The sequence below is a fragment of the Salarias fasciatus genome, chromosome 6 (genome assembly GCF_902148845.1).
Source record: "Salarias fasciatus chromosome 6, fSalaFa1.1, whole genome shotgun sequence".
NCBI classification, from domain to species: domain Eukaryota; kingdom Metazoa; phylum Chordata; class Actinopteri; order Blenniiformes; family Blenniidae; genus Salarias; species Salarias fasciatus.
Window position 1 is genome coordinate 31,698,079 of NC_043750.1, and position 15,538 is coordinate 31,713,616.

Genomic DNA, 15,538 nt, shown 5'->3' on the forward strand with positions numbered 1-15,538 from the left:
GGTTTGTGCAGCTTTGCCTTCTCTGGGGTCATCGTATTGGCTCCTCAATCACGCTAATGGCTCGTTAATAACCACTCACCGATGAACCCGAAGCAGTCTAATTTATGGTGAGAAAATAACCTTTGGTGAAAAATGGAGAGTCGCTGCCCTGCAGAGCAGCCGAGTGGTCTGGTCACCGTCCTCAGGAACTTCTCCCGATGTTAGAAACTCCGACGAACAGCTGGAGAAGTGAGAATCCACGCCGACAGGGTATGTGTGTGTGTGAGAGTGTGAGAATTATGAGGCCAGAAAGGTTAAAAATGACAAAGGTTAATGAAGCTCTTACACGTCGGCTGGAAGACGTTTAAGTTATGTGTGGGGAATCTGTGAGTGATTCCGCTGCAGTGTAACTACTCCAACAATGAATATTAGTGAAATTAGCTTCATATTTCACATTTCCTGCCTTCACCTTGTAATTGGGCAGTAGAGTCTGCTCCATAAATTCCAAACAATACTCAGTAAAAAATACATTCTTTGCAGGTTTTATGTGGAAAAGCGTTGGAATGAAGTAAGCGAAGAAGCTCGGGTATTCTCCCTTCCAGTCTTATAGCTTCACAGTGGCAGCAACTCCATTCAGAATGATTTAATACAAGTTAATAACCAGTTTTTTGCCCGCGCGCTGTTTGTCTTTGCAGAGGAAGAGAAGCGTGGTGAACAGAGAGCGATCCACCTGAGGATACGGGTTTGAAGACAGAGCCAGCAGGATGCCGGCAGCCAGGCACTCGTCTGTATTTGAAATCAATTTTACATGACAGAGCACAGCTAAGCAGGGACAGTGAGGGTGGAGGGGGGAGGAAGGGTGTGTGTGTGTGTGTGTGTTTGTGTGTGGGTCTTTGTGTGTGTGTAGTGGGTGTTTGTTGGCGGCAGGAGTGGGGGGCTGGGGGGGGGGGGGGGTCAAGGCTGGTTCACCTGCTTTCAAGTGTTTTTTTTTTTTTTTTTTCATGTTTGAGAGCTCCTAAGGAAACATACTTCACAATTGGCCCTGGGATGGATAGTTCTTGTGGCTCTGTGTGTGTGTGTGTATGTGTGTGTGTGTGTTCAATGATCATCGATGTTTACGGAGTGAAAATGTCTTTTAGAAAAATGCAGCAACCAAAAAAGGAAGAAGGAAAAAAGCTGTGACAGTGATGAGACAGAAATCTCTGAAACCAGATTAATTACAGCTGGGTTTCTGGTTTCCAACATGAGGTTCATGTCCATGACTCTAGATTGCAGCCAAAAATCAACAGGAAGTCACTATAAAATCAGTAAAGTGGTGAATTCATCACCTGGGTCCTCAAAAGGAGATATTATTCATTAACATGTTTTCAAACATACCTGAAACACACAGGAAAGACAGTGTTACATGTGAAAATGGTAAACTTTTGTTGCATTTTGGTTGTCAGTTGGTGTTCTGAGCCACTGAAAGCATATCTTTCTGAAAACAGCTCCCAAAGCAGAATTTCTCGGGAATGATCCAAAAATGCAACTTTTTCCAAAACACCTGCATGCGTAAACAGGGAAAAATGCAAGTTTTCTGAAACGCTGCCGCTGTAAACCATTCTTCTGCAAAGGCGTCAGTAGGCTCGAAGCACCACATAGTTTTTAGATGAGCTTTAGCAGAAGCCTTAGAAACTGCCTCCTGCTCCTATTTTGAAGAGTCGTTATTTTGCATGCTTGTGAGAGTGGGCCTGTTCAACGGTGATTGTCCTCAATGTTTGACCAAACAGAAATCAAAGGTTTGAAGGAGGTCCACAGTCTTCATGAGAGGCAATCTATTGAGCTTCAGCCAAAACAAGTAATATTTCAGATGCATTTAAGTAGCATGCAGAAAACCATCTGAGAAACAGAAGCAGAATGGAATTTTTTCTGGAAATTCTACATCAGTATTTACATTTTTCTTGACAAAGATGCAAAAAATTAATAATAGTAATAAAAAAAAAAACTTATTCATCTGCAGTGTCAATTCTATGAATGTGCTGTAAATTGAAAAGATGGATTTTCTGGGATATTTTGAGCAAATGTTCCTCTGAGCCACGCAAGCAGCAGAAGTTAGCTTCAGGTTGTTCTTCCAGAGGAACCCGCTCTGGTAATTGAAGCCAAATGGCAGTCAAAGGGGGAGCAGATGGAGTCAGGAGAGAGTCAAGTATTCACAAGAGGTTGATAAATGTCAGCGGTAAACATGTGCTGGACCGGGTAAAGGTCTCCGCACCTCCCGCCAAAACCTCTGAGGCAGGAACCCAGAGAACCTGAAAGGATCGGCTCAACAAACACTCCGACTTCTGTTTCTGGTGACGACTGGAGCCGAGAGGATTTTCACACAGGTGACATTTAAAACAATCTGTGACACTGGATTATCCACAAATTCACAACATTTAATGGACCCAGAAACAACAAAAACTGAATAACCTTTGAAGGGCCGAAGAATGATGCTATCCTTTACGACCCAGCCCATGCTACAGTCTTACAAAGGAAAGGCATTTTTTCCCCCTCAATTTGCTTGTTGAGGGCAGAAAAACTACAACAGTGAAGCCAGGAAGTGAATGGCATTGCCCACAACACCACAGCTAAAGTTAGCCAAGTTGCTGCTGGCAAACTAGCATTAGCTTGAAATCCATTCATGGCGAGTTTTAAAGAAATGCAAGATGACTCTCAGCTGATATCTCACAGCCAAGTTGGCAAAGTGATGTTGCTAACGTTAGCCGTAAAGAGACACCGTGGTCAATATGACGTCAGGTTGCTGGATGATGATTTTTAAGTCATAACAGGACCATGCAGATGCAGAAAGCACAAATTAGCCGTTAGCCATTAGGACATCTTTATGTTTCATGTGAAAATGGCTCATTTTCTGTTCTGTTTCAAAAAGTTGCATTTGGCTCCAAGTACTATTTGTCAAAAAAAAAAAAAACTCCCAAAAAACAATGACAATTTTATATTCTCATTTGAAAATGGTGCCTGCAAACAGAGCCCAAGTGTCTTAATCTATTTTTTTTTTCTTTTTTTATGTGGATCAAATCTACAAATCTAAAATTGACAGCCAGTAGCAGCCTCATGTCTGGGAACGTCTTTAAACAAATAAACTCCCCACATTTTGGCATTTGATCAGAAGTAGCAAATATAGAGTATGTTAAGCTTTTCAACCAAAAATATACTTTTTTTCAGGAGTTCCAGATCGAGGTCTGGAGCCACAGCTTGAGCATATTGGTGTCTGACTGAATCTAAGCTGAAGTTACTTCTCTGAGTTGCACGCATTTCTTTCCCATTCTCTCTGAAGACAAGGATGAGAGAAAAACTTCCTGTGGATGTGAGAATGATGATTTACCTGCAGGGAGCAAAGGTCGAAGCAGTACAATAACACACTAAGTTATAAATAAGCTGCGAGTGCGGAGCTTTAAGCACCAAGCAGCGGTGGCAGATGGGAAAACACTATTTCATCTCTTTATAGCTGGGATGTTAGACAGGCTCGCTGAATATAAGTCCTGTTTCTGCTGCGATGAGCTGCTGAGGGTCAACGAGAAGATCTACACCCAGTAATAACTCCGCAACAACAGTTTAATTAATCTTTTGTAGCTTGTTAAGATGTTTTTTTTTTTTTTTTTTATTTTAATGGGTGCTTCCTTCCTCTATTGTCTACATCATTCACTTAGAAACAATGAAGGATGCATCGCTTTCACCAGGGAGAGTTAACATATTGTTGTGGTTACTTCACCAAGAAACCAATAAATGTCTCAGATTGAGAGAATCACCCACACCAGCCATCACCTTTGACGGTGAAGCCCTTGAAGACAGACTTTCCTTTATCGAGGCGGCGTGATTTCTACTGATCATGGGTCTGAAAGAACAGGTGAAGCCAGATCTGCTTTTCTTTTGCTGAAATCAATATGGAGATCCGATGGCCTTCGGTGAAGTGAGGTGGATCGGGCGTATGCTCAGGAAACCCCAGGACTGCGTGACAAGACGAACGCTGTCTTGGAGAAAACGAGGCCTAAACCGAGCCGTGTTAACTGAGCAAACTGTGTGACAGCTCCAGTCGAACCAAATCACTTTCTGCGCCTGAATATTCATTAAAACGTCAGCCATTAGAGTCCGTGGAGCAGAACAAAACCAGTGTGTGCTCGTGGTCGGACCTGTGACCTCCCCCACCTCCCCCTCCCCCTCAGTGGACCAGCGATCTGCTGTGTGCTGATGGGAGCCATTTAAATCTGCTGCTAATTGAAGGCTGCCTGACATTTCAGCTCACCCACACCTGACAAACATGTCAGTTCCTGCCTTTGGCTGTAATTGGGTTTCAGTCCGAGCGAAGCCACGAGCCGAGTTTGTCCGTCGTCAGTTTGGATAATTAACCAGCAGCTTTTGGACTCCGCATGTCTTGATCTGTGTCGATGAATTCTTCACAGTGATCACCAGTAAATGGCTTCACAGCGTGTTGTTCTCCGGACGCCTTCGCTCACACGGCCGGAGGTTAGCATGCTGGGTTTTGATCAGTTGACGTTCATGTCATTTGTCATGAAAAGATTAGCGAGCAGTGTTTTTAAGAACATGTTTGAAAGTAGCATTATATGGTAATTTAACTACTTCCGGCAGGAACGGACGAGTAAATGATAATATCTTCCTCCCACTGACTGACGTAAATAACATCCAGAATATAGAGGATCTTCCTCCTAACTGATGTAATTCCAGCTGTTCAACACAGCATTAACTAATGTTGCTTTAAGACTGTAATCAGGTATTCTCATGAAGTATTTTCACTTTCTGCTTCACATATTCCAGGAGGTAGCCATCTGAGCTGAAGATGTTCTGGATTAATCAGGTCGTGTGTCAGAGCGACACATGCTCTCTGAGAGCAGATGAACCCGAGGGGGAACCACCCGGTGAAATCAACACTGACGCAGGAAGAAGGGTGGAAGTGTTTTTTTTTTCTTCTTCTTCTTCTTCTTCTTCTTTTTCTCAGAACATGATGCACGCCACATGTATGCCAGCGAATCAGCCACGCTTCAGCCCGACGCGCGGCGGCTCCTTTGGAGGTGGTGGCGGCGGTGGAGGAACACAGAGAGCCGGGAGGAGACGCAACATCTGTCAGCCCCGAGGCGCGAGCTCCAAATGGCTGCGGCGAGCGGCGGGGGGAGCGCCCGGGGGGTCCGAGGAGAGACGGAGGGGGGACGGATGGAGACAGACTGACAGAGTGTGAAGAGAGGTGAAAGATGACGGGAGGGGTAAATCTAGGTGAGCCGGGGGGGTCGCTCAATCAATACTCTTTTACGCGCCATCACGCGACATCGGACACTTTCTCAGCAGGGAAGTTAAAAGCTATTCGATCCAGAGTGCTTGAGAATAACCTGAATCCTGCCTTATAACACCTCAGCACTGTCATAGTGTGTAAACACATGATGTTCTCACAGCACAGACAGCAGGGGGGGAGTTATCACTTCTTATCATTCAAGGAATTTCAATTGTTTCTTAATTGTTTGAGATATACAGTAGATCAGCATCACTTTCTCTATTCATGATCGTTAAATAAATGTGGAATTATTTTAGAATAAATATACTGTATGTGAGAAAAAAAAAACAGAAGAATCACAAATAGTGCTGAATGTTAATTGTGTATTATATATATTTATATTTTGTTGACTGCTGGAAGGTTTTGACGTGTTTATTAGACAATGAGGCTTGAGAATAATGAAAATGTAACATTTTCAAAATGATTACTTGACTGTGTCATTTCCAGAACACACAACAGCGCCCACCAGTGGCTCGACGTGCTAACTACACTGTTTACTGTGTTTCTGCCATTTCCATGTAAATGGACATCATTTTCAAAACACAAATCTTTTCCAGGACGAGAACACAAAAAACTGTGTTTTCACTTGAAATGTCATGTTAACAAGGTCTGAGCTGAAGTGATTTTCATACTGTGTCTTTAACAGAATCGTTTTGTTATTTATAAAAAAGAAAATGATGATGTCTTCTGCTTGGAGTGTGAAACAATCCGACTCGTCCGCGACCGCCTGCCGTCTCCGGCAGCTTGTGTTAGCTGTCACACTTCCACGCCGTCTGGCCTCAGAGGAAAACAGCAGATCTGAGACAGACTGCGGCTCCGCTTCACGGCTCTGTTTAGATGGCAGCCGTGCTCACCTGCTCGTCGGCCTCACACAGCCGAGGAAGCACGCAGCCTCACCTCAGAAGAGAGAAAAAAGTCACACGGACTCTGAACTTTCTTCTCACGACTTTTTTTATCGCCCATTTCCCAACATCACTCTGTTATTTCTCCCCAAAATAAAGGAATAAATCAGTAATATTCATCCATCAGCCGCTAATGCTTTTCCTCAGTGCTCGGTGCAGCTGAATGACTCATAGCTCCACCCATGGCTTCAACATTTCCAGTTTTCATTAAAACAGCTCATGAGCGAAACATTTCTCACTTCTCTGTGACCTTAATCACACATTAGCAGACTAATTGGCTAACAGACTTTGCATTTGTGAGAAAATATCAAGTCAATCTGTGAATGTGCATAGACTGGTGACTAAAAGAAGATCCCTTAACAAAGTCCGTGCATTCTCTGGATTGGTGTTTTGTCTTGAAGTTAGAGGATTTAAAATTTTCTAATATGTGTCTCTTTTTCAGTTTTTGTTACAGAGTGAAAATGTTTTTGAAAAGTTTCACCTTGGGCGCCATTTTGAAAAACTAGCGTTTTCAGTTACTCTGGGTACCGTTGTCGTGTAAACTCAAAACATAACAAAACACTCATTTTATACTCTTGCATTGGTTTCTTTTTGTGAATAACTATCTATAAGCTGCTCATTCTCTCCTCTTCCCATTTTAATCCTCACCCTGCCGCTCGCTCATTCCTGTTCCCAGGTGCACTACAAAGGACTGACGTAATGTCACTCCTGTCCACTAGATGGTAGCAGTAAGCACAGCTCTCAGAATACCAGCAGATGATTTTAGCCATGAATGGGAAAAACTTTACATTCTTTACCTCCATACGGACTTTACATTCAGCCCAATTCCATCTCAGACTGGAGCAATTCATGGATAAGAAAATGACTCGGAGGCAAAGAAATGTGATCGGGACAGTGGCGTTACTAGGGGAGGGGGGCGTCGGACCGGGGGGTTTCGCGACTGACACAGCTCGGACCGGGGGCGGGCGGGACCGACCGGACAATACAAGTACTTCCACTAATCAGAGGGCATAATTTTACATTTGTATAATACTCGTAGAAAAATGAGGAATTAAAGTGATTGTATGAGTGTGTCTGGATATTAAAAGGTAAAAAAGGAAGAAGAAGTAACATTGCACACAAAGGCATCGATATTATATCCCGTGGAGTATTTTATGTGTGAAATTCCTCCACACTCTTACATCAGGAAGCACAACTTGAGACATTTTCCTTTGTTTTTGCTTGAGATTTCTGTTTGTCCTTTTGTGTGTGTGTGTCATTGCCATTTTGAGGACAGATCGAGGAGATGAAATATTAAAGTTCACTTTTAAATCTGTGGCTTTTATCCAGAAAGTGAGACAATGAGGAGAAAAGTCTTTGAAGCTCGTCTCATCGGAGGGGAATTCATATTCCACCCACCCGCAGAGTCACACAAGGCGCTAATTGTTTTTGAATGCGGTGCACGTACGTGCGCATGCAGGCCGGCGGGCGAGCGGGGCGGGGCCACCGGGACCAAAACACTGAGTCTGCTTGTTTTTAGGAGGCACATTAACGACAAAAAAAAAAAAAAAAAGTGTAATATTTTCCCCAGCAGACTCCGAGTCCGTCCGTCACTCAAATGCTTCCCCAGAAAAACTTCTCTTTTGTTTTCGAACCATTATAGCTAATACCCATTTGTGTGACTGGGTTTTTTTTTTCAACCAGCACTCAACCATTTACTGTAATAATGTGCTCTCACACCAAATTTCAGGCTAAAACCTCAAATTGTTTCCCCTAATGTGTACTCGAGCCGCGTCCCCTCATGCCCGGCCTCGGTATGAAGCCACCGTATGAAAATGGATGTAATTGCTGTGTTGTCAGACTGTTTTTCTCCATGAGCGACCTGCAGGCCATGCCTCTTTTTATTTATTTATTTTGGCTCAGTCATTCCTTTTTTCCCCCTCCTCCTCTCCACTCATCCATGCTCACTTGCTCTCTGTCAGTTTATTTACTGTCTCACAGCCTCCCACCCCGCTACTGCACTCCTCCATTGTCTCTTGCAATCTGCCCCCCCTTCGCTTGCAGCCACAAAGACCTGATTTACTCCCACCCCAGGGTTGAAGAGAGGAGGCTTTTGTCCGCAACGAGCCGTAATCACATGGCACGAGCCAGGCTGACGAACCTGCTGCATCCTCCAGTGTGTGTGTTGGTAGTTTGTGAGTCTGGAAAGTCATGTGGTGTGACAATATGTCCCTACAAAGTTAATATAGTAGGTTCAAACTATTGTGCAGTGTTCTTGAGGAGTTTGGATTCACGCTAAAGCTTCGTTTCCACAACCTTTCAGGTTAAGATGCCTTGTCTTTGCATTTCCGTATCAAAAAAGTTTCAAGTTTACACAGCAGCTTTTTGAAAACTATGTATTTTTAAGGGCCAATCACACTGGTGAAGACGTCACCACAACCACAAAAATGGATTTAACCAAATCAATGCCAGGGCGATGTGTTGGAGATTTCTCCAAAGCAATTCGCCCCAAGTCAAAGTGTGGATGTCACATTGACATCTCCACATCTCTGCAACATCTCCTTGCTCTCCAGCAGATCTCAGAGAACCGGCAGTGACGCCACGGAGACGTCTCCCCTGTAGCTGAACCAATTAGTCTCCACAACAATGCCTCTACTGATGTAGACATCTCCGAGACCTGCTGGGGCTCAAACATGTTTCCCGAAACTCCCCGGAGACGAGGCTAGTGTCAAGGAGACATCTCCGCAACCAGCAGAGAATCGAGTTGCCACCAGATCGCCACCTCGTCTCCATCTAGTCTCCACCAAGTCTCCAGGCCACTTTGATACAACATTTACACATTACACATAAAAGGCAGAAATGCTGAAAAGATGTACTCAGAATGCTGGGCCATGAGAGCTGGCACTGACTACAAGCACCGTTGCTCCATAAACAGAACTTTTTAGCCAAAACCACCAGGAGTGTAACGGTATTTGTATTCGTCCCGTACCGTCACGGTACGGAGGTCACGGGTCGGTAGCTACACACAATCACATGACGAATGCACGAGTGAGTAAAAAAATAAAGAAAAAGCGAGTCCTGATAACAACCTTAGGTGGCGGTAATGAGCCTAAAAGCTGCCAGTGACCACCATTACCACAGAAGAAGAAGAACAAACAGATCCAAACATGAACAAACAAAGAAGAAACTACAAGCGGAATGAGAGATTCAGCATGTGGAGTTGGAAGACCCGCCAGTCTCGTGTAAATCTGTCGCGTGGGAAAGCTTGGGAAAGATGTTCTGGTACATATGCAGGGTTTCCGCCAGACCTTTTCAGTCCGGGCACCCCGCCCGCACTAAATTCTGCAGCGCCCGGACAACGGACAGGAAAAAAAAAAAAAAATAGCGCCGTGTTTGCGGCTAATTAGCAGTTGCCCACTGCTCGGCATCGCTCTCCCCCCCGCTCGTCTTCCCCCCCCCGCTCGTCTTCCCCCCCGTCACGTTCCCCCCTGTCCAAACTTTTATCCTGCAGGAAACACTGATATGTGAGCTTTTGTTTCTTTTTCCATTTTCCCCGCTGTACCGAAAAACGCACCGAACCGTGACCCTTACACCGAGGTATGTACCGTACCGTGGCTCTTGTGTACCGTTACACTCCTAAAAACCACTAACCCTGTGCCATTTTCCAGACGTGCGGTGTCACGGCTCTGTTCGGAAGCTCAGGGCTTCGACGACTAACCAGCGGAGGCTTCTCTCCGCGGACCCTCCAGCATGTGAATCTTTGAACAGAGCCGTGACACAACGTGCTCGGCTGCAGCGAGCAAAGCCTCAGACGGAGCAGGCGGTGCACGAACTCATGGTCCACCCAGTGGGTTTATGATGGAACAAATCCAGTCTTTTGGATTGGAATATTGCATGCTCATAAAAACATTCTTGCAAAATGATTTCCCATGTTGCCGTGTTTTCCAGGGAACTCCCGGCCTTCGCAGGAACTGCTTGTGCTGAGGTTCACGGCTTGGTGGAGGTGCAGCACTTTAACTGAGGCTTTATTTTTGTTAGTAACACGGCGCAGGAGGCAGGGAGGGTGTGTCGGCACGTGCGAGACGGAGGTAATTAGCATGCACGGCTGTAAGTGAGAGTGATGGCTGACAGACAGGAGACAGACCAAAGCAGACAGTGTGTCGGTGTGTGTGCATGTGTGTGGTACTGTGAGTGTGTGATATTAACAGCCTGTCAGGGTGTTTGCAGGTCTTCATCACTTCACTGCTCAGAGTTGTTAAGCTGGCTGGTATTTTTTCAGGGGGGGGGACAAAGACTGGTGTGAGTTGTTGTTGTTTCCCCTGCAGAAGCCTTTAAAGCTCCACGGTGGCTGAGCTGACGTCCGGCCGGTTCACCAGCAAAAAGCTACAAAAGGTTATTGAGTGGCAGAAACATCCACATCAGCAGGACGAGCTCATTTATATTCAGGCCACGATGACGACGTCTTTCAGAGAAAACGGGAAGGTCACGTCACGTTTTGGGCGCCCGTTCACAGGGCAACGGTTCTGGAGTCACTGAAGAGGCAATTTTTTCAAACAGGCCACAAGGTGGAACTTTTACAAAACACCTGGAAAAACTCAGATTGAATCTCAGACACCAATAATCATTATTTAACAATAATACTGTGTAGATAATGTGTCGTGAACCCTCTGGGACACGGCCCTGTTCCACAAACACTGGGCTTTTGCTGCAGTTTCTGAGAATCAGGTAGCGAGACTTTGTTTCTACATATTTCTACACTGCATTGCACCCGTGACTAACAGTCTTTGAACTAGAAAGTTATCCACTGTCACAACCACTGTATTGTTCTCTGCTCCTGCGGCTGGACAGGAACACTGAGATGAAGAACAAAAAAAAAAAAAAAAAAAAAAAAAAAGACAAGGGAGAAAACTCGCCCAGGCAACAATATTTGCACTCATTATCAGCATGGACAAAAGAAAGAAAGAAAGAAAAAAAAAAAAACAGATAAATGGTGCACACGCTAATGGACCAGAGCTGTAATGGAACCCCAACAAAATGACCCAGACGGACCGGACTGCGGGAAAGTGGTTAAATCTTGCTATTCACTGTTGTGCTGCTGTTTTTTGTGACGCCACACCGATGGATTGCTTTGGTAGCTGAGTAGGAATTCAAACAAACTGGGAAAAACTGGGATTATTACCTCACCGCTGCCTAATAACTAGTTTTGGAACAGGAAATGGTAGACACAGCCACTTTCATCAACATACAAAAAAAAAAAAAAATTGGCAGTCTTGTAGTTTTCTTCACATGTGCAGATCTAATGTTGAAAACAACTAACGAGTCAAAACCCAGACCGTCTTCTTGATCAATAGGGGACCCATCAGGGGGTCTCCAGGTGAAAACTAAAGAAAGTAGGGGTCTGTTGCCATTTCTCTAAGTGAAATACTCTAAGTGAAATAAAAAAAAATAAGGATAGGATCTGCTGACATTCGGCATGTAAATTTGGATAAAAGACATGCAGATATATAAAGAAGGAGCTTTACCTTGACTGAATGGAAAGGGAATCTCTGCTCTGTCCTGTAAGCTCGCCGAGTTTGAGCTGACGGTGTTTTTCTGCCGTTATGATCGCTGTTAGAAACAATCTGAAAACTTGGCTCCGTGATGGATTTTCATTATCATGAAATTCTGCCTCAGAGAGCATTTGAGCCTCTAATGAGGCTTTAAACTCATGGTTCAATTACTGAGTCCGGCCATCCTGGAAAACATTTCATTTTCTCACCATCAACACTACAGAAAAGACTGAAAACTCCAGATCACAAATGTAACCTGACAAATTCTGTTTGGTACGCCTTTGCTGTGTGGAATTTGATCTTTGACATCTGACAGTCACAACACAAATACTCTGATGTGGCACATCGACAGTCCAGATAAGGTTGTACATATCTCAGTAATACACGAAAATCAAGTTGAAAATATTTCCACATTCCAGCTGTAGGAAATCAAAAATCTTATTCCCTTTGTTTCAGGGAAGTTTCTCAATCTGCGTTTTCAGACAAGTTGTCATTTTTCAGCTTTGTCGACAACTGAGGAGTGAATTCAAGTAGTCACCAGTGGTGAACACAGACCTGAATTTGATAAAACAAAAGTATTATGGTGCGTTCACACCGGACGCGTCGCAAGCGTCATGAGCGGCGCTTTTCTATGCAAAGTCTATGGTGGACGAGCGTCGTGGAGCAGCAGGCGGCGGGGCGGCGCGTCAGGAGCGTCATGAGCGTCGCTTTTCGAGCGTTTCGAGCGTCGACGCCCACGACGCGCGTCCCCGGCGTCAGGAGCGTCGTGAGCGTCGCTTTTTGAGAGTTGGGAAAACTGAACTTTTGACGCGCTGCCGCTGCGCGTCAACCAATCAGAGATGATCCCTCCGGTGCTACATCACTATGAATGATCCGAGCACCCGATGCGGGCCGGCCAGTGTTGCTAACTTGACGACTTTCTCGCTAAATCTGGCGACTTTCCAAAGCCTCTTGGCGACGTTTTTTTGTCAAAAGCAACTAGCGACAAATCTAGCGACCTTCTCTGGTGCTCTGGAGACGTGACAGGACGTCTCGTTGCTGTCGTCAATGAGCAGCGGGTGCTGCGTGAGCCCCTCCCCGTCCCAAAGCACTCACAAGCGGTCAGTCTAGCGCAGCGCTCCCTGCTGCAGTCAGAGCAGAGAGGAGCAGACCAGCCAATAGCGACTTTTCCGACGACGACGCGGTCCAGCTTTATTTAACAAATAAAGCCGAGCCACTCTCCTAATGCGATCCGCCATAGCGGGAAACAGAAATCAGCCTCCCACGCGCCAATAAACTGACGCGCGTCAAGAGCGTCGCGAGCGTCGCGAGCGTCGCGAGCTTTGTGACCACCTGGTGTCAAGCGTCGTGCTTGAAGCGTCACAAGCGTCAGCTTCGAAGCGTCCGAAGCGTCGACAACGCCCGCGACGCGTCCGGTGTGAACGCACCATTACTGAGAAGATATTTTATCCCGTTTTCCAGGTTTGACTGATTCTGTGTCTCAGATAAAGCAAGTAAGCAAACTCCTGGAGAAAACATATAAGTTTGACACAAAAATGACTTGAATCAGCAACATAAATATCATAAAAGACTGACTGAACTGTTATGAAATATGCTTCTATGCATTATTTATTAACACTCTACCAATGTAACGTTATGGACAAAAGTAGCAAAATGATGAATTTACTCTTAAGAAACGCTGTGCGAGAGAAAGAGCACTGTTATTTATAACAGCTAATCTCAGAACACAGACATTAGCTTTGACTCCATAAGGTGTTTTAACTTGTGTACAGGTTGGTTATATCAAAAATGCAAATTAACAGTGTAAAATACCAAAACACTTCAATATGGCCGTGTCATGCAACTTTGCATCAGTTGATTGTTCACAGTCCAACATTCTGATTCTGAGCCTGCAGTGCAGACTGAGAACTGACTGGACCGTTTCTGTTCTCTGACTGAAGTGATGAGCACTTCTCTCAGACCACCTCTAAATCAAAACTCTGCAGACCTGTACCGATCAATGATTTGCTGAATATGTCACAGTGAAGGCATCACTGGTGGACACACCCACTCTCACCAACACCCTCACCAACACCAACACCAACACCAACACCAACACCAACACCAACACTAACACCAACACTAACACAACACTAAGAGATTTCATGATAAATGGGTGTTCTTTAAAGGATTTGCTAGATTTTTAAATGCCTCTCATTTTGCTTTTTTTCAGGGTCCATTTAAAGGAAACTCTAAAAAGATGAGTTTTCTCTTGGCCTGGTCAAAACGGGCCCTCGACTTCGAGCTGGACGCCCAGAATTTGAAGGAAAGCACTGTTCTACAGATCTCCGTTTAAATGTTTCATGAGCTTTTGATACATCTGTAGATGATTATTGAGGTTTCCAAGACATTTGTTTGATAAGTGTGCAGTGACTCAGTTGGAAAAAGGTTATTTTGTAAACTCCAAGGTTGGTGGTTCGATCCCTCATTCAGCCTGTATGTTTGTCAGAGCGCCTTTGGGTGAGACACTGAAATACTTGTTATGTGAGGATGTTGGATGAAGGGGGCGTCATATTAAGACTGTTTAAAATGGTAACCTCGAATATTTCATGAAAGCTTCTCTGTTCATGGTCTTGCTGCTTGTTGTATTTCTGCTGTAATTATGCCTCTTTTAGCCCCAAACTGCATTCGGGTTGCAGCCCCCATCATCTTATTGACCTCGCTTGTGTCAGTCTCCGACTCCCCAGCCATCCGAATCATGTGGGTGGACGGGGCCAAGAGCGGAGGTGTGGCCGCATTTCATCGCCATTATTAAACGGTAATTAACTGAAATTACGACCTCCTCCTGATTAGAGGCATGTGGAGGGAGTTGGGAAACGAGACAGATGGCTGTAAACCATGAACGGACCCGAATCCGGAGGGCATGGACACGGAGGCCCTTTCACCTCCGCCTTTTGTGTCTGTCTTCTAATTGATTTGTATTCATCAGAGAGAGTGCGGCGTCTTCGCTCGCGGCTAACTGCCCCTGTGGATTCGGGCGTGTTAATAAATGATCGAGTCTTCAGTGCGTCTTCCTGACATTGTGGACAGCGACAGAGGAGAGACAGACGCGAGGCGGACAGCGATGAGTCACTCGGCATCGGGCGCGTCCGGACGGATCGTCGGGCCGGGCGGGGCGGGGCGGGCCGTACCTTTCTCTTGTTGTTGGGGCTCACGTACAGGTAGCTGAGGATCGTCTTCGCTCCCACTTTGTCGTTCAGCTTCTGGTACGTGGCGCCATAGTCGGTCGACCTGAAATGTAATCAGAGAGGTGCGGTGAGCATTCTGAGCGGTTAAATGAGCTCTCTTGAGATTCCCGAGCAAGCGGGGAGAGGATGATGTGACGAAGCAACATGAAGCCCGGCGGGAGCAGAGGCCATGGGTACAGAACGTTTTAAAACATTCAGCAACCACCCAAACAGATATGTACAATTCTAACAGCACCACACAAGTGAGTTGACGGTTTTCACCTGTTAATATGAATTTTATTCTATTGCCGAGATTTTTACCCCTTATTCTATATTTTGCACTTTCAAGTTGTCTTGTTCGTTGTTTGTTTTCTATCGTATCAACTGTGTGTGATTACTACATTCAGTTCCTGCAGATTTCATCTTGAGTGGGTGGGCAAACTAGTGCCTGAAACACTTCTAAGTTGAAATTTCAACTTTTTACAAACTCATCCTGACTGCATGGCTTCGAGACAAGTTTGATGGCAGTAAAGTATCTCACTTTCAACGGCAACATCACTGATACATATCCCAGCTCAGGTTTCAGTGCTGTGCTGTGTTTGCTAC

The 15,538-nt window shown here is 45.1% G+C and overlaps 1 protein-coding gene across 3 annotated transcripts in view; it reads right to left on the reverse strand.

Moving 5' to 3' along the window:
- The window catches only part of sorcs1 (sortilin-related VPS10 domain containing receptor 1), a 188,696-nt gene that overhangs the window by 64,465 nt on the left and 108,693 nt on the right, over positions 1–15,538 (reverse strand). For all 3 annotated transcript variants that reach the window (XM_030092968.1, XM_030092969.1, XM_030092970.1), the window contains exon 3: positions 14,897–14,996. In XM_030092968.1, the coding sequence (XP_029948828.1) occupies positions 14,897–14,996 (100 nt within the window). The remainder of the gene's footprint in view (positions 1–14,896; positions 14,997–15,538) is intronic.